Source organism: Oncorhynchus clarkii, chromosome 7 (assembly GCF_045791955.1).
Source record: "Oncorhynchus clarkii lewisi isolate Uvic-CL-2024 chromosome 7, UVic_Ocla_1.0, whole genome shotgun sequence".
NCBI lineage: Eukaryota > Metazoa > Chordata > Actinopteri > Salmoniformes > Salmonidae > Oncorhynchus > Oncorhynchus clarkii.
Window position 1 is genome coordinate 71676756 of NC_092153.1, and position 20281 is coordinate 71697036.

At 48.1% G+C, this 20281-nt stretch overlaps 1 protein-coding gene across 1 annotated transcript in view; it reads right to left on the reverse strand.

Moving 5' to 3' along the window:
* Window positions 1-20281, reverse strand: part of LOC139413799 (plexin-A1-like) — a 311289-nt gene that overhangs the window by 10544 nt on the left and 280464 nt on the right. Inside the window, exons 20-24 of the mRNA XM_071161567.1 lie at window positions 18454-18596; window positions 13674-13930; window positions 5755-5821; window positions 875-1021; window positions 74-233 (exon numbers count right to left, since the gene is read on the reverse strand). Coding sequence (XP_071017668.1) covers window positions 74-233; window positions 875-1021; window positions 5755-5821; window positions 13674-13930; window positions 18454-18596 — 774 coding nt within the window. The remainder of the gene's footprint in view (window positions 1-73; window positions 234-874; window positions 1022-5754; window positions 5822-13673; window positions 13931-18453; window positions 18597-20281) is intronic.

Consider the following 20281-nt stretch of genomic DNA (forward strand, 5'->3'; position numbering starts at 1 on the left):
ATTTTGACTAATTGGCTTGGGTTGTGTGTGTGTGTGTGTGTGTGTGTGCGCATGGTGTGTTTGTGTGCCTTACCCATGTCCATGTCTGAAGCCTTGGGTCTCTGGGAGTAAGGGCTTCCTTTCAACACAGCATCAAGCAGCTTTTCCTTCACCTGGGTCACCGTGTCACAGTTCAGCCCCTTTACCGCCACCTCCGGGGCGTTCTCATTCTCCGGGTTCACACAGTGTAGGGTCTAGGGGGGGCAAGGGTCAAAGGTTAGATTGGCGATGGGGAAGACTCACAGGACGAGAGGCTTGAAGCAGAGTGAAGTGTAGAAGACGTGAATTAAACCGCATACATCTGTAGTCACTCTTGTAGCTAGCTACCTACTGTACTACCTAGCCAGCCAGAACGATCGCTGAAGCTGTACATAGTCCATCTGTAAATAGCCCACCCAATCTACCTACTTCATCCCCATATTGTTTTTATTTTATTTACTTTTCTGCTCTTTTTCACACCAATATCTCTACTTGCACATCATCATCTGATCATTTATCACTCCAGTGTTAGTCTGCTAAAATGTAATTATTCGCTCCTACGGCCTATTTCTGCCGACCTTCTCATGCCTTTTGCACACATTGTATATAGACTTTCTTTTTTCTACTGTGTCATTGACTTGTTTGTGTTATTGGCTTGTTTATTGTTTATTGTGTCACACTGCTTTGCTTTATCTTGGCCAGGTTGGTTACAAATAAGAACTTGTTCTAAACTAGCCTAAAGGTGAAAAAAGAAAAGACAAATGGTTCTCAGAGCAATGAATGTGTTCAGTCAAAGAGAGATAATGTAAAAGTGTTCCGCTTATTTCTGTGATTCAAGCTGTGTTGTGGTACTGACCAGGGTCTTGTAGTCAATCTGCTGTCTGATGAGCTTGTCCTCACTGAGCGAGTAGCGCGCCTCTCCTGTGATGGAGTCTATAGGCCCCTTCTCCATCTGCTGCTTGATGGCACAGTACAGCATGAACAGAGGCTCCCCAGCACACTCCTACACACAGGGTACACAGTACAGCATGAACAGGGGTTCTCCAGCACACTCCTACACCCAGGGTACACAGTACAGCATGAACAGAGGCTCCCCAGCACACTCCTACACACAGGGTACACAGTACAGCATGAACAGAGGCTCCCCAGCACACTCCTACACACAGGGTACACAGTACAGCATGAACAGGGGTTCTCTAGCACACTCCTACACACAGGGTACACAGTACAGCATGAACAGAGGCTCCCCAGCACACTCCTACACACAGGGTACACAGTACAGCATGAACAGAGGCTCCCCAGCACACTCCTACACACACGGTACACAGTACAGCATGAACAGGGGTTCTCTAGCACACTCCTACACACAGGGTACACAGTACAGCATGAACAGAGGCTCCCCAGCACACTCCTACACACAGGGTACACAGTACAGCATGAACAGAGGCTCCCCAGCACACTCCTACACACAGGGTACACAGTACAGCATGAACAGGGGTTCTCCAGCACACTCCTACACACAGGGTACACAGTACAGCATGAACAGGGGTTCTCCAGCACACTCCTACACACATGGTACACAGTACAGCATGAACAGAGGCTCCCCAGCACACTCCTACACACAGGGTACACAGTACAGCATGAACAGAGGCTCCCCAGCACACTCCTACACACAGGGTACACAGTACAGCATGAACAGGGGTTCTCTAGCACACTCCTACACACAGGGTACACAGTACAGCATGAACAGAGGCTCCCCAGCACACTCCTACACACAGGGTACACAGTACAGCATGAACAGAGGCTCCCCAGCACACTCCTACACACAGGGTACACAGTAGAACATGATCAGGGGTTCTCCAGCACACTCCTACACACAGGGTACACAGTACAGCATGAACAGGGGTTCTCCAGCACACTCCTACACACATGGTACACAGTACAGCATGAACAGAGGCTCTCCAACACACTCCTACACACAGGGTACACAGTACAGCATGATCAGGGGTTCTCCAGCACACTCCTACACACAGGGTACACAGTACAACATGATCAGGGGTTCTCCAGCACACTAATACACACAGGGTACACAGTACAGCATGAACAGAGGCTCTCCAGCACACTAATACACACAGGGTACACAGTACAGCATGAACAGAGGCTCTCCAGCACACTCCTACACACAGGGTACACAGTACAGCATGAACAGGGGTTCTCCAGCACACTAATACACACAGGGTACACAGTACAGCATGAACAGAGGCTCTCCAGCACACTCCTACACACAGGGTACACAGTACAGCATGAACAGGGGTTCTCCAGCACACTCCTACACACAGGGTACACAGTACAGCATGAACAGAGGCTCTCCAGCACACTCCTACACACATGGTACACAGTACAGCATGAACAGAGGCTCTCCGGCACACTCCTACACACAGGGTACACAGTACAGCATGAACAGAGGCTCTCCAGCACACTCCTACACACATGGTACACAGTACAGCATGAACAGAGGCTCTCCAGCACACTCCTACACACAGGGTACACAGTACAGCATGAACAGGGGTTCTCCAGCACACTCCTACACACACGGTACACAGTACAGCATGAACAGAGGCTCTCCAGCACACTCCTACACACAGGGTACACAGTACAGCATGAACAGGGGTTCTCCAGCACACTCCTACACACACGGTACACAGTACAGCATGAACAGAGGCTCCCCAGCACACTCCTACACACACGGTACACAGTACAGCATGAACAGGGGTTCTCCAGCACACTCCTACACACACGGTACACAGTACAGCATGAACAGGGGTTCTCCAGCACACTCCTACACACACGGTACACAGTACAGCATGAACAGAGGCTCTCCAGCACACTCCTACACACAGGGTACACAGTACAGCATGAACAGGGGTTCTCCAGCATACTCCTACACACACGGTACACAGTACAGCATGAACAGGGGTTCTCCAGCACACTCCTACACACACGGTACACAGTACAGCATGAACAGAGGTTCTCCAGCACACTCCTACACACAGGGTACACAGTACAGCATGAACAGAGGCTCCCCAGCACACTCCTACACACAGGGTACACAGTACAACATGATCAGGGGTTCTCCAGCACACTCCTACACACAGGGTACACAGTACAGCATGAACAGGGGTTCTCCAGCACACTCCTACACACATGGTACACAGTACAGCATGAACAGAGGCTCTCCAACACACTCCTACACACAGGGTACACAGTACAGCATGATCAGGGGTTCTCCAGCACACTCCTACACACAGGGTACACAGTACAGCATGAACAGGGGTTCTCCAGCACACTAATACACACAGGGTACACAGTACAGCATGAACAGAGGCTCTCCGGCACACTCCTACACACAGGGTACACAGTACAGCATGAACAGAGGCTCTCCAGCACACTCCTACACACAGGGTACACAGTACAGCATGAACAGAGGCTCTCCAGCACACTCCTACACACAGGGTACACAGTACAGCATGAACAGGGGTTCTCCAGCACACTCCTACACACAGGGTACACAGTACAGCATGAACAGAGGCTCTCCAGCACACTCCTACACACAGGGTACACAGTACAGCATGAACAGGGGTTCTCCAGCACACTCCTACACACACGGTACACAGTACAGCATGAACAGAGGCTCTCCAGCACACTCCTACACACAGGGTACACAGTACAGCATGAACAGGGGTTCTCCAGCACACTCCTACACACAGGGTACACAGTACAACATGATCAGGGGTTCTCCAGCACACTAATACACACAGGGTACACAGTACAGCATGAACAGGGGTTCTCCAGCACACTCCTACACACAGGGTACACAGTACAGCATGAACAGGGGTTCTCCAGCACACTCCTACACACAGGGTACACAGTACAGCATGAACAGGGGTTCTCCAGCACACTCCTACACACAGGGTACACAGTACAGCATGAACAGGGGTTCTCCAGCACACTAATACACACAGGGTACACAGTACAGCATGAACAGGGGTTCTCCAGCACACTAATACACACAGGGTACACAGTACAGCATGAACAGAGGCACACACACTAAGTATAGTATAGCATAAGCTGATAGGGGCCAGTATCCCATCAATCTGTCATTTCAGCATCTCAAAACCAATAGGAAACACTGTAGTCTTGAAGGACGACATTCAAGACAATGAGTACGCTTCCTTATTTGAGAAAAAACTATACTAAGTGCATTCCAATCTGCTGCTGGCTACACGGTGCCACACAGTTAAACCATAGGGCCTAGCCCCTCGTTAGCCATTCAACAGCTATTGGTGCAGTGACAAGTGACCCACTCCAGAGTAGTAGTTTGTCCCTTGTGCATTTTAACCTGGGGAAAAACAGTCTTTAACAAGGTAAAACATGTGAAAATGTACACTGTGCTTGGGGAAAACGTTGGGAGAACGCTAGTGGCAGTTGATAGAGGAGTTAATGGAAGGTTAACGAGTCAGGAGTGAAAAGTGCTGGAGAAGCACTCTGCTGCATGAAATGTGTCAACGAGGCAATGCAAGGCGGGCGGGCTGGAGGGCCTCTCTCCTCCCTCTCGTTTTTCTCCCATTTTCCCTCTATTGGTCCGACTACCACTTAGCACAGTGATTCTCACCTCCAACTCTTGCTAGTTCATATTCCTCCTCATCTTCCTCTGTCCAGCCAACTGCAACAGTGTCTTTGTGTATTTTCTCTCCTTTCCTTGACATTTTATATGTTTCAATTCAGAGCAAAAAGGAGTTTGAAAGTGCTGGTGAACAACCCAAAGTGTACTGAGCTTCCCCTAGTATTCTTTGTGGCCTTCTACACTCTTCCTCTTCCTTCCATATCCCTCCTGCTGCTCCCACCTCGTTATCGTCTGCACTAATTAAACAGACAGACAGCTGTTAACGAGACGTACACACGCACACCCTCTAGTAGCTCGGGAACCAGCTATTATGGGTTGCTTTTGATGCACCTAGCCAAAAATGTGAATCACACGCTTGGCAGGACCCCTAGAGGGGTTGAAGAAGCTGTCCAGTAGGATGCAAGTTTTTACAAACACCTGTCTGAACTGAAATGAAAAACAACTAATTGAGAGAAAGACTTCCGATCACCCGTGTCACACAGAGGCTGTCTGATGCACTCTCTCCATTCCAATAAGCCTCAAATCTGAAGAATGCACACACTTTCACTTTCTCTCTCTGGCTCTCTCTAGAAAACCCTGAAAGGGGCAATGCATTAAAGAGGCGAAAACACAAACAGTCACGCCTTAACACCACTTCACATGAAGGTAGAATACTGTTTTACAACTGGGTAGAGAGAAGTTGGAACATGAAAGGTAAAGAGAGGTCAAGGATAGGGAGCATTGTAAGCCCTCTCCCTGTGCCTTATCTGCTCCTGCAGCTAGGAGATACTGACGTTTGGCCGGCAAGCTAAATTCCCTAGCGCTCTTTCATTCTCCAACAGCACAAGCAGCATTAGCGAATAACAGAACCGTAGAAAGCTTAAAAAGCCTGTTTGGTGCGGCTGCGTGTTCATTAAGGCATGCAATGACAAACATTTCAAAACGTTTCAATACATAAAGTGAAAATAAGCTCATCTTATTGGATGAATCCAGGTTGTCCCTCTCTGTTTCAGTCCATTTTCCTTGGTTGCTGCCTAATGAACGCAGCCCGAGTGCATCACTGACAGACTTACCTTGAGGAACTTGTAGAGAAGGAACGTGAACCAGTTGGTGAGCATCTTCTCAGCCACCGACTCCGTCCTATAGGAGAGCGGGAGAGAGAAGATAAATTGAGTTGAATGTCATGTTCTGGCATGGAAAAGAGTTAAACGTCCAAAACACAGGACTGATAGAGGAATTTTTTCCTCTTAGTAACAAGGGACCAAACAACCCTAGTGTTTGGTCGCTAGTAATTGAACCATTATCCCTGCTAGTAATTGAAGAAGATTACAAACCATTATCCCTGCTAGTAACTGAAGGAGATTACAAAATATTATCCCTGCTAGTAACTGAAGGAGATTGCAAACCATTATCCCTGCTAGTAACTGAAGGAGATTACAAACCATTATCCCTGCTAGTAGCTGAAGGAGATTACAAACCATTATCCCTGCTAGTAGCTGAAGGAGATTACAAACCATTATCCCTGCTAGGAACTGAAGGAGATTACAAACCATTATCCCTGCTAGTAGCTGAAGGAGATTACAAACCATTATCCCTGATAGTAGCTGAAGGAGATTACAAACCATTATCCCTGATAGTAACTGAAGGAGATTACAAACCATTATCCCTGCTAGTAGCTGAAGGAGATTACAAACCATTATCCCTGCTAGTAACTGAAGGAGATAACAAACCATTACCCCTGATAGTAACTGAAGGAGATAACAAACCATTATCCCTGCTAGTAGCTGAAGGAGATTACAAACCGTTATCCCTGCTAGTAACTGAAGGAGATAACAAACCATTATCCCTGCTAGTAGCTGAAGGAGATTACAAACCATTATCCCTGCTAGTAACTGAAGGAGATAACAAACCATTATCCCTGCTAGTAACTGAAGGAGACAACAAACCATTATCCCTGCTAGTAGCTGAAGGAGATTACAAACCATTATCCCTGCTAGTAACTGAAGGAGATAACAAACCATTATCCCTGCTAGTAACTGAAGGAGACAACAAACCATTATCCCCGGGAAAAGGCATTTAACGCGGATGATCACATACATGAAATTATTCCACTTTAAGTGGTTAGGTTATATCCTGCAATTAACCCCCCCCCCCTTCTCTCCATACACAAACAAATGAACTCCAATAACAAAACCCACAGTTCTTTGCATTTAAAAAAAGCAAACCCACCAATCTTCATTAAAAACACAGCAATTAATTAGTTAACTTCTCTCGCTAATCACCAACCTGGAAAGTTAAAAGGCATTGTAATTAATGTGACTTACTCCATCTAATACAAATGAACAGAGACGAGGGAAGTGTGTCTGTAAGGAAGGGACTTCACCCTCCCCGTCCTCTACCTCCTACCTCTACCTCTCTCACCCACCCCGTCCTCTACCTCTCTCTCACCCACCTCGTCCTCTACCTCCTACCTCTACCTCTCTCACCCACTCCGTCCTCTACCTCTCTCTCACCCACCCTGTCCTCTACCTCCTACCTCTACCTCTCTCTCTCACCCACCCCGTCCTCTACCTCCTACCTCTACCTCTCTCTCACCCACCCCGTCCTCTACCTACTACATCTACCTCTCTCTCTCACCCACCCCGTCCTCTACCTCCTACCTCTCTCTCACCCACCCCGTCCTCTACCTCCTACCTCTACCTCTCTCTCTCACCCACCCCGTCCTCTACCTCCTACCTCTACCTCTCTCTCACCCACCCCGTCCTCTACCTACTACATCTACCTCTCTCTCTCACCCACCCCGTCCTCTACCTCCTACCTCTCTCTCACCCACCCCGTCCTTTACCTCCTACCTCTCTCTCTCACCCAACCAGTCCTCTACCTCTCTCACCCACCCAGTCCTCTACCTCTCCCTCACCCACCCAGTCATCTACCTCTCTCTCTCACCCACTCCGTCCTCAACCTCTCTCTCTCACCCACTCCGTCCTCTACCTCTCTCACCCACCCACTCCGTCCTCTACCTCTCTCTCTCACCCACCCCGTCCTCTACCTCCTAACTCTCTCTCACCCACCCCGTCCTCTACCTCCTACCTCTCTCTCTCACCCAACCAGTCCTCTACCTCTCTCTCACCCACTCTGTCCTCTACCTCTCTCTCACCCACCCAGTCATCTACCTCTCTCTCACCCACCCAGTCCTCTACCTCTCTCTCACCCACTCCGTCCTCTACCTCTCTCTCTCACCCACCCCGTCCTCTACCTCTCTCACCCACCCACTCCGTCCTCTACCTCTCTCTCTCACCCACCCACTCCGTCCTCTACCTCTCTCTCTCACCCACCCAGTCCTCTACCTCTCTCTCACCCACTCCGTCCTCTACCTCTCTCACCCACCCACCCCGTCCTCTACCTCTCTCACCCACCCACTCCGTCCTCTACCTCTCTCTCTCACCCACCCACTCCGTCCTCTACCTCTCTCTCACCCACCCAACCACTCCGTCATCTCTCTCTCACCCACTTCGTCCTCTCTCTCTCTCTCACACACTCAGTCCTCTCTCTCTCACCCCACTCCGTCCTCTCTCTCTCACCCACCCCGTCCTCTACCTCCTACCTCAACCTCTCTCTCACCCACCCTGTCTGCTACCTCTCTCTCACCCACCCTGTCCTCTACCTCCTACCGCTCTCTCTCACCCACCCCGTCCTCTAGCGCTCTCTCTCTCACCTACCCCATCCTCTACCTCTCTCACCCACCCTGTCCTCTACCTCTCTCTCTCTCTCTCTCTCTCTCTCTCTCTCTCACCCACTCCATCCTCTACCTCTTTCACCTACCCACTGTCCTCTACCTCTCTCTCTCACCCACCCTGTCCTCTACCTCTCTCTCTCACCCACCCACTGTCCTCTACCTCTCTCTCACCCACCCTGTCCTCTACCTCTCTCTCTCTCACCGACTCCGTCCTCTACCTCTCTCACCCATCCACTTCGTCCTCTACCTCTCACCCACCCACTTCGTCCTCTACCTCTCATCCACCCACTCTGTCCTCTACCTCTCTCTCTCACCCACTCCGTCCTCTACCTCTCACCCACCCACTTCGTCCTCTACCTCTCATCCACCCACTCTGTCCTCTACCTCTCTCTCTCACCCACTCCGTCCTCTACCTCTCACCCACCCACTCCGTCCTCTCTCTCTCACCCACCCACCCACTCCGTCCTCTCTCTCACCCCACTCCATCCTCTCTCTCTCATCCACCCCGTCCTCTACTTCCTACCTCTACCTCTCACCCACCCTGTCCTCTAACTCCTACCTCTCTCTCTCACCCACCCTGTCCTCTACCTCTCACCTACCCGTCCTCTACCTCTCTCACACACCCTGTCCTCTACCTCTCTCTCTCAACCACTCCATCCTCTACCTCTCTCACCCACCCACTGTCCTCTACCTCTCTCTCTCACCCACCCTGTCCTCTACCTCTCTCTCTCACCCACCCTGTCCTCTACCTCTCTCTCTCACCCACGCTGTCCTCTCATCCACCCACTCTGTCCTCTACCCCTCGCTCTCACACACTCCATCCTCTACCTCTCTCTCTCACACACTCCGTCCTCTACCTCTCTCTCACCCACTCCATCCTCTACCTCTCTCATCCACCCACTCCGTCCTCTGACCCACCCACTCCGTCCTCTACCCCTCTCTCTCACCCACTCCGTCCTCTACCTCTCTCACCCACTCCGTCCTATAACTCTCTCTCACCCACTCTGTCCTCTCACCCACCCACTGTCGTCTAGCTCTCTCTCTCACCCACTCCGTCATCTCTCTCACCCACTCCGCCCTCTCTCTCTTACCCACTCCGTCCTCTACCTCTCACCCACCCACTCCGTCCTCTACCTCTCTCACCCACCCACTCCGTCCTCTACCGCTCTCACACACCCACTCCGTCCTCTACTTCCCTCACACACTCTGTCTTCTACCTCTCTCACCCACCCACTCTGTCCTCTACCTCTCTCACCCACCCACTCCGTCCTCTACCTCTCTCACCCACCCACTCCGTCCTCTACCTCTCTCGCCCACCCACTCCGTCCTCTACCTCTCTCGCCCACCCACTCCGTCCTCTACCTCTCTCGCCCACTCACTCCCGTCCTCTACCTCTCTCACCCACCCACTCCGTCCTCTACCTCTCTCACCCACCCACTCCGTCCTCTACCTCTCTCACCCACCCACTCCGTCCTCTACCTCTCTCACCCACCCACTCCGTCCTCTACCTCTCTCACACACCCACTCCGTCCTCTACCTCCCTCACACACTCCGTCCTCTACCTCTCTCACACACTCCGTCCTCTACCTCTCTCACAATCACACTCTCGTCCTCTACCTCTCTCACACACCCACTCCGTCCTCTACCTCCCGCACCCACTCCGTCCTCTACCTCTCTCACACACCCACTCCGTCCTCTACCTCCCGCACCCATTCCGTCCTCTACCTCTCTCACACACCCACTTTGTCCTCTACCTCCCTCACACACTCCGTCCTCTACCTCTCTCACCCACCCACTCCGTCCTCTACCTCTCTCACCCACCCACCCACTCCGTCCTCTACCTCTCTCACCCACCCACTCCGTCCTCTACCTCTCTCACCCACCCACTCCGTCTTCTACCTCTCTCACCCACCCACTCCGTCCTCTACCTCTCTCACACACCCACTCCGTCCTCTACCTCCCTCACCCATTCCGTCCTCTACCTCTCTCACACACCCACTCCGTCCTCTACCTCCCTCACCCACTCCGTCCTCTACCTCTCTCACCCACACACTCCGTCCTCTACCTCTCTCACCCATTCCATCCTCTACCTCTCTCAAACACCCACTCCGTCCTCTACCTCCCTCACCCACTTCGTCCTCTACCTCTCTCACCCACACACTCCGTCCTCTACCTCTCTCACCCATTCCGTCCTCTACCTCTCTCACACACCCACTCCGTCCTCTACCTCCCTCACACACTCTGTCCTCTACCTCTCTCACACACTCCGTCCTCTACCTCCCTCACACACTCTGTCCTCCACCTCTCTCACCCATTCCGTCCTCTACCTCTCTCATCCACCCACTCCGTCCTCTACCTCTCTCGCCCACCAACTCCGTCCTCTACCCCTCACTCTCAAACACTCAGTCCTCTACCTCTCACCCACTCCGTCCTCTACCTCACTCACCCATTCCGTCCTCTACCTCTCCCACCCACTCCGTCCTCCACCTCTCTCACCCATTCCGTCCTCCACCTCTCTCACCCACTCCGTCCTCTACCTCTCTCACCCAATCGCTCCTTTTAGCATTATAACCGCATTCTCTTGAATAATACATCCCCTATGACTATGACTATGACTATGACTACTTACAAAATGATGAATAATGGGCTGTGTGTGTGTGTGCGGTCAGATACCAGCTAGTGGGTTATCCAGGGTTGAGAAGAGGGTTGTTGGAAGAAAAGTCATGAAATCCATTTTCCTAGAAATGACTGCTGACTGTTCAGATTTGTTTGATGTGTTTTTATTTTTCCTTCCTTCCTGTCCAAACAGTAGAGGAGAAATAGAAGAGATGAGAGGAGAGCGGACAAGAGAGTAGAGGAGAGGTAGAAGAGATGAGAGGAGAGAGGTAGAAGAGAGTAGAGGAGAGGTAGAAGAGATGAGAGGAGAGAGGCAGGTAAAAAGTAGAGTGGACCAGGACAGAACAAGCTTTTGGCCACTACCTGACCTGATACTAGTGGACAACAACTCCTTAATAATCAGGCTAGGTGTGTGCGAGCGCTCGCCCATGCGTCATCTTCATATTACTGGGGAAAGAGTAACCATGACAGCGTATTGCCACATCTCTCCAGAGGGCCTTTTTGTGACATCATGCCAATTTCACCGTGGCAGCAGACTGGCTCAACGTTGTTTATTTGATTAGATTTTAATTACGTGTCTCTCAGTGGAGACGGGAAAACATCCAGTTTTTATCATTTCATGTTTAATTCCCATTTATTTGGAGCTGGTTCATTTCTCTCTCTTTATGCGTCTCTATAATTTATTTCTCTCTCTCCTTTTCTTCATGTCTCTCACTCTTTCTCGGGCTCTCCCCTTTTCTGCCTAACATTCCATTCTCTCCTTCTCTCCCTTGAGCTCACTCTACCTCCATCTTTCTCAGTCTGTAATCTGTCCTTCGTAATCTGTCCAAGTACTCTGTTTCTCCCTTTCTCCTTCTGTCTTTCCCTCTCTTTCGACACTCCACATCCACACCTCCTTTCACGCTTTCTCCTTCTCCACCTCCCTCCGTCTGTTTGGTTTAGTAGTTATTTCTGCCCTGTGTGGCTGTCTGTCTGTCTGGGCCCCCTCAGGGAGACCGTGTGTGCGCTCAGGGGTGTAATCCTTTCTGACAGAGACAGGGCTGAGGCGGAGAGGAGAGGGGGAGGAGGAGAGGTACTGCATTCACCTCAGGCGGACCTTAAAAAGGTAGGCTACAGTCGCTGGCAGTCTACAGCGACCCTCTATAATCTCAGCACACATTACAATGGCTAACTGCTAACTGAAACGGCTAACTTGTTCAATCATAATCTTTGTGGACGCGGTTCATACCTTTGCTATGGCAGATCCATCCTCTCTTTCCTCTCTACCAGGCTGATCAATCCTGTCTCGTTCCTGTCCACCAGGCTATTGCTGATCAATGATGTCTTGTTCCTGTCTACCAGGCTATTGCTGATCAATGATGTCTTGTTCCTGTCTACCAGGCTATTGCTGATCAATGATGTCTCGTTCCTGTCCACCAGGCTATTGCTGATCAATGATGTCTTGTTCCTGTCTACCAGGCTATTGCTGATCAATGATGTCTTGTTCCTGTCTACCAGGCTATTGCTGATCAATGATGTCTCGTTCCTGTCTACCAGGCTATTGCTGATCAATGATGTCTCGTTCCTGTCTACCAGGCTATTGCTGATCAATGATGTCTCGTTCCTGTCTACCAGGCTATTGCTGATCAATCCTGTCTTGTTCCTGTCCACCAGGCTATTGCTGATCAATCCTGTCTTGTTCCTGTCCACCAGGCTATTGCTGATCAATGATGTCTTGTTCCTGTCCACCAGGCTATTGCTGATCAATGATGTCTCGTTCCTGTCCACCAGGCTATTGCTGATCAATGATGTCTCGTTCCTGTCTACCAGGCTATTGCTGATCAATGATGTCTCGTTACTGTCTACCAGGCTATTGCTGATCAATGATGTCTCGTTCCTGTCCACCAGGCTATTGCTGATCAATGATGTCTTGTTCCTGTCCACCAGGCTATTGCTGATCAATGATGTCTTGTTCCTGTCTACCAGGCTATTGCTGATCAATGATGTCTTGTTCCTGTCTACCAGGCTATGGCTGATCAATCCTGTCTCGTTCCTGACTACCAGGCTATTGCTGATCAATGATGTCTTGTTCCTGTCTACCAGGCTATGGCTGATCAATCCTGTCAAGTTCCTGACTACCAGGCTACGGCCGATCAATCCTGCCTCGTTCCTGTCTACCAGGCTACGGCCGATCAATCCTGCCTCGTTCCTGTCTACCAGGCTATGGCCGATCAATCCTGCCTCGTTCCTGTCTACCAGGCTCAATTCTACACCCTATAGGGTACGCCAGTGTTTCAACTCATCATCACGCTTTGATGATTTGAATCCACTGTGTAGTGTTAGGGCAATAGCTAAAACATGCACCACTTGGGGTCCACTGGATCGACTTTGGAAAATGCTGGGATATGCAAATAGCCTAGCCCAACCCACCTTTACTCATACCTTAACCCAGGTAGGATGTACCTTCTGAGCAGCAGCTTGTGGAGGTTCTTGCTCTCCGGGTTCTCACCCCCTCCTCTACACAAATAGCCTAGCCCAACCCACCTTTACTCATACCTTAACCCAGGTAGGATGTACCTTGTTCTTGCTCTCCAGGTTCTCACCCCCTCTTCCCCCCTCAGCTACACAAATAGCCCAACCCAACACAAAAGTGGACCATACCTTCTCAACAGTAGCTTGGGGTGGTTCTTGCTCTCCAGGTTCTTGTCAATGAGGTCAGACAGCAGCTGCTTCAACACCCCTGTGGCGTATTCCATCTCTCCCTGGAGCGCCGTCATGACCAGCGATGCCACGTTGCCGCGGTCGCGCATGGAGAAGGAGCGTTGAGCCTCCAGCGTGCGGATAAAGGTCAACAGGAAGTGCTTCTTGGTGAGCAGCTGGCCGAACAGGGTGAGACCCTTCTCCACATTGGCCTGGACCTATAGTAAGAGAGGGGGTGGGAGGGAGGAAGAGAAGGGTGGAGAGAGAGAAAGAGGGTTGGTGGACAGAGCACTTTTATATACTTTCTAGGTCCTAAATTACAAATACAGTACATTACCAAAAGTATGTGCACACCTGCTCATCAAACATCTCATTAATATGGAGTAGGTCCCCCTTTGCTGCTATTCCACTAGATGTTGGAACATTGCTGCGGGGACTTGCTTCCATTCAGCCACAAGAGCATTAGCGAGGTCGGGCACTGATGTTGGACAATTAGGCCTGGCTCGCAGTCGGTGTCAGAATTCATTCCAAAGGTTTTTGATGGGGTTGAGATCAGGGCTCTGTGCAGGCCAGTCAAGTTATTCTAAACCGATCTCTACAAACCATTTCTGTATGGACCTCACTTTATGCACGGGAGCATTGCCATTCTGAAACAGGAAAGGACCTCCCCAAACCGTTGTCACAAAGTTGGAAGCACAAAATCATCTAGAATGTCATTGTATGCTGTGGAGTTAATATTTCCCTTCACTGGAACTAAGGAGCCTAAACCGAACCATGAAAAACAGAATCAGACCGCTATTTCTCCTCCACCAAACTCTAAAGTTGGCACTATGCATCCGAAAGGCCAGATGGTGAAGGGTGATTCATCTCTCTAGAGAACGCGTTTCCACTGCTCCAGAGTCCAATGGCGGGGAGCTTTACACCACTCCAGCCGATGCTTGGCATTGAGCATGGTGATCTTGGGCTTGTGTGCAGCTGCTCGGCCATGGAAACCCATTTCATGAAGCTCCCGATGAAGTTATTGTGCTGATGTTGCTTCCAGAGGTAGTTTGGAACTTGGTAGTGAGTGTTGCAACTGAGGACAGATGATGCGCTTTAGCACTCGGCGGTCCCACTCTGTGAGCTCGTGTGGCCTACCACTTTGCGGCTGAGCTGTTGTCGCTCCAAGACGTTTCCACTTCACAATAACAGCACTTACAGTTGACCGGGGAAGCTCTAGCAGGGCAGAAATTTGACAAACTGAAAGTTACTGAGCTCTTCAGTAAGGCCATTCACTAGAGGCTGACCGATTACAATTTTTTTAACACCGATACCAATTATTGGAGGATCAAAAAAAGATACAGATTAATTGGCCGATTTATATATATATATATATATATATATATATATATATATATTTGTAATAATGACAACTACAACAATACTGAATGAACACATTTATTTTAACTTAATATAATATATAAATAACATCTATTTAGTCTCAAATAAATAATGAAACATGTTCAATTTGGTTTAAATAATGCACTTTTACTTGCTTGGAGAAGAAAGTAAAGGTGCAATATGTGCCATGTAAAAAAAGCTAACGTTTAAGTTCCTTGCTCAGAACATATGAAAGCTGGTGGTTCCTTTTAACATGAGTCTCCAATATTCCCTGTTAAGAAGTTTTAAGTTGTAGTTATTATAGGACTATTTCTCAATACCATTTGTATTTCATATACCTTCTAATAGGCACTATAATATTTCCAGCCTAATCTCGGGAGTTGATAGGTTTGAAGTCAAACAGCGTAATGCTTGAAGCACAGCGAAGAGCTGCTGGCAAACGCAGGAAAGTGGTGTTTGAATGAATGCTTACGAGCCTGCTAATGCCTACCACCGCTCAGTCAGACTGCTCTATCAAATATCAAATCATAGACTTAATTATAATATAATAAACACACAGAAATACGAGCATTAGGTCATTAATATGTTCAAATCAGGGAACTATCATTTCGAAAACAAAACGTTTATTCTTTCAGTGAAATACGGACCCTTCCCGTATATTATCTAATGGGTGGCAACCCTAAGTCTAAATATTGCTGTTACATTGCACAACCTGTCATAATTATGTACAATTCTGGCAAATTAATTTGCAATGAGCCAGGAGGCCCAAACTGCTGCATATACCCTGACTCTGCTTGCACAGAACGCAAGAAAAATGACACAATTTCCCTAGTTAAAAGAAATTCATGTTAGCAGGCAATATTAACTAAATATGCAGGTTTAAAAAAATAAACTTGTGTATTGAATTTAAGAAAGACATTGATGTTTATGGTTAGGTACACATTAATGCAATGACAGTTATTTTTTTGCGAATGCGCTTGTTAAATCATCACCAGTTTGGTGATGACAAATCACCAGCTGTGATTTGATGATAAATTAACATGCACCACATTGATTATATGCAACGCAGGACAAGCTAGTTAAACTAGTAATATGCTCAGTGTTATGAAAACTTCAAATCGGCCCTAATTAGTCAGCCATGCCAATGAATCGATCGACCTCTACCATTCACATACACTGCATGCGCACACATTCTTACATTCACATACACAGCACGCACACACACAATACGTCTGAAGACGCAACATTACTTTCGGATGTATGAATAAAGCTACTACCCTATCCAGTTCTACCATCCTCCAACCATTTCTCTTTATCTATTTCTCCCCCTCTCTATCCACCTCTATTTCTCCCTCCCTCCTCCCACTACCCCCCCCCCTCTCTCTCTTCCTCCCCTCTCTTCGTCTCTCTCCAAATAGAACACCGGGTCATCTTGAGAGGAGCAAGTGTCTGGTCGTCTTGTAGGAAGGTGAACCTCATGGCCAAATAAGAAATTGATCTGTGTGCTACAGCGGAGGCTGGTTGCATCTGGGATACAAATGAAAACCTGATGCTACGCGCCAGAGAGACAGACGTGCAAAATAGTCAGTAGATATGCTGCTAGTCGTGCTCCTCTTTCCTCTTCTCACCTCTCAACCCCTCTGAGGTGATACCATACAAAACATGCACCAGACTGGTCAGTGCACCTTATATTGAGTATGCAGGTTGGTGTGATGGTATTGTAATGTGTGTGGGGTGGGGTTGTGTTTGATGGTATTGTAACAGGTGTAGGCCATGCTATCTTGACGTGGTGATGTGGTGCAGTTGAGTGATAGATACATCACTTCTCTTGGCTGGTGAAGAAGTAGAATGCAATGGCAGAGTGTTGCATTGAATGTGTGAGACCTGTTTCTCAGGCCCTAGCCATGCTATGGCCTTGAACCAGTTGAGTCTATGGGGGCGCTATTTCATTATTGGATAAAAAACGTTCCCGCGCAATATTTTGTCACGAAAAGATGCTCGACTATGCATATTATTGACAGTTTTGGAAAGAAAACACTCTGAAGTTTCAGAATCTGCAAAGATATTGTCTGTGAGTGCCCCAGAACTCATTCTACAGGCGAAACCAAGATGAAACGTCAAACAGGAAATGAGCAGAATTTCTGAAGCTCTGTTTTCTAATGTCTCCTTATATGGCTGTGAATGCGACAGGAATAAGCTTAGACCTTCTGCCGTTCCCCCAAGATGTCGGCAGCATTGTGACGTATTTGTAGGCATATCATTGGAAGATTGACCATAAGAGACTACATTTTCCAAGTGTCCGCCTGGTGTCCTGCGTCGAAATTGGTCCGCAACGCCAGGTGCAAGTATTTTTCCATTTGATAGAGAGGAGAAACCAGGCTTCCACGAACGATATATCATCGAAGAGATATGTGAAAAACACCTTGAGGATTGATTCTAAACAACGTTTGCCATGTTTTCAGTCGATATTATGGAGTTAATTTGGAAAAAAGTTTTGAGGACTGAATTTTCGTTTTTTTTTGGTAGCCAAATGTGATGTACAAAACGGAGCTATTTCTAATACACAAAGAATCTTTTTGGAAAAACTGAGCATTTGCTATCTAACTGAGAGTCTCCTCATTGAAAACATCCGAAGTTCTTCAAAGGAAAATTATTTTATTTGAAGGCTTTTCTTGTTTTTTGTTGAAATGTTGCCTGCTGGATGCTAACGCTAATGCTAACGCTAAATGCTACGCTAGCTAGCTACTGTTACACAAATGATTGTTTTCCTATGGTTGAGAAGCATATTTTGAAAATCTGAGATGACAGTGTTGTTTACAAAAGGCTAAGCTTGAGAGATGGCATATTTATTTCATTTGCGATTTTCATGAATAGTTAACGTTGCGTTATGGTAATGAGCTTGAGTCTGTATTCACGCTCCCGGATCCGGGATGGCTAAGTGCTAGAGGTTAAGGCAATCTAAAAGTCTCTCAGTTCCACAGAGTGTTAGGTAGGTCCAGGGCCCGTATTCACAAAGTGTTTCAGAGTAGGAGTGCTGATCTAGAATCCATTTTGCCTATTAGTTCACAATAAGACGGGGGGGACCTGATACTAGGTTAGAAATAGGGGAGCTAGGAACCCCTATAACAAATCAGGACTCCCACATAAGAATTAGAACAAAGTGGCCCTGCCCGCATTTGTTTTTTTTTAAAGAGTTCAATATCTGACACCCCCAAGAGTCAATGTATAACACTGGGTGTTACTGACCCTTACCTCCATCTCCTTGAGCACGAGGTGGACCTCCCACTCATCATCCCTCTATCCCTATTCCCGCTTATCCATCTCTCTCACCCTCTATCACTATACAGTTACTGACCCGTACCTCCATCTCTTTGAGCACAGGGTGGTCCTCGATCCCGGGGAAGAGGACCCTCATGGCGTAGGTCCTGTATTCCAGGAAGGGGATGCCTGTTCCGTCCAGCTCCTGGGTCAGCTCATGGATGTCTGTCTGCAGCTCTGCAAAGGCTGGGTGGAGGAAGATAAATAATTAATCTATTGTTATGTTAATAATGATTATCTTGTTGTCCAAAGAGGGCTGGACACAACTCAAAGTGATGCCAATCATACTAAACATCCCCCCAAAAAGTCAAACTATTACAACGGTGCTATATAAATCAAATCCATCCATCCATCCATACATACATACATACATACATACATACACACACACACAAGATGGTGCCGGAGAAGGCAGACGTTTTACGTGCCCCCAACCGATTTAGATTTTTTGTTTGTTTATTTGCGTTGTTTGTCAGTAATTTTTAAAACTTATTTTGTACATAATGTTTCCTCTATCGTCTCTTATGACCGAAAATAAATAGACATCAGGACTGCGATTACTCACCACGGACTGGCAGAATCCTTTTTTTCATTTCACGACTCTGACGAGACCGACGCGAAGGATATATATATTTTTTAACTAGGCAAGTCAGTTAAGAACAAATTCTTATTTTCAATGATGGCCTAGGAACAGTGGGTTAACTGCCTTGTTCAGGTGCAGAACGACAGATCTTTACCTTGTCAGCTCGGGGATTCGATCTTGCAACCTTTCGGTTACTAGTCCAACGCTCTAACCACAAGGCTACCTGCCACCCCTTATATACTGCTTCCTCGGGAACAGGCCCCGATCCCCGAGATCTGCGTGAAGAGGAGGTGGAGAAAGAGGGGCCGAAGGGGGGGCTGTCTTCTGAGAATTCGTAGGCAATTGAATAAACCCCTACTTCCCTCCATTCTGCTAGCAAACGTGAAATCCTTGGAGAATAAAATTGACGAGTTACACAGAAGACTAAAGTACCAACGGGACATTAAAAACTAAAATCTATGCTTCACGGAGTCGTAGCTGAACGACGACAATATCAACATACAGCTGGCTGATTTTACGATGTAACAGCAGGAGAGAGCTGCGGCGTCTAGTAAGACAAGGGGCAGCAGACTATGTATTTTTATAAAAAATAGCTGGTGAACGATATCTAAGGAAGTCTTGAGCTATTGCGCGCCTAGGTAGAGTATCTCATGATAAGCTGTAGACCACACTATCTACCTAGAGAGTTTTCATCTGTATTTTTCATAGCTGTTTACATACCACCACAGTCAGAGGCTGGCACAAAGACAGCATTGAATGAGCTGTATTCTGCCATAAGCAAACAAGATGCTCACCCAGAGGCAGCGTTCCTTGTAGCCGGGGACTTTAATGCAGGGAAACTTAAATCTGTTTTACCAAATTTCTATCAGCATGTGTAACCAGAGGAAAAAGAACTCTGGACCACCTTTACTCCACACACAGAGAAGTATACAAAGCTCTCCCTCGCCCTCTATTTGGCAATCTGACCATAATTCTATCCTCCTGATTCCTGCTTACAAGCAAAAATTAAAGCAGGAAGCACCAGTGATTAGAACAATAAAAAAGTGGTCAGATGAAGCAGATGCTAAGCTACAGGACTGTTTTGCTAGCACAGACTGAAATATGTGTGACCGTACATACATACCACAACCAGAAGCCATGGATTACAGGGAACATCCGCATTGTGCTAAAGGCTAGATCTGCCTCTTTCAAGGAGTGGGACTCTAACCCGGAAGCTTATAAGAAATCCCGCTATGCCCTCAGACGAACCATCAAACAAGCAAAGCATCAATACAGAACTAAGATCAAA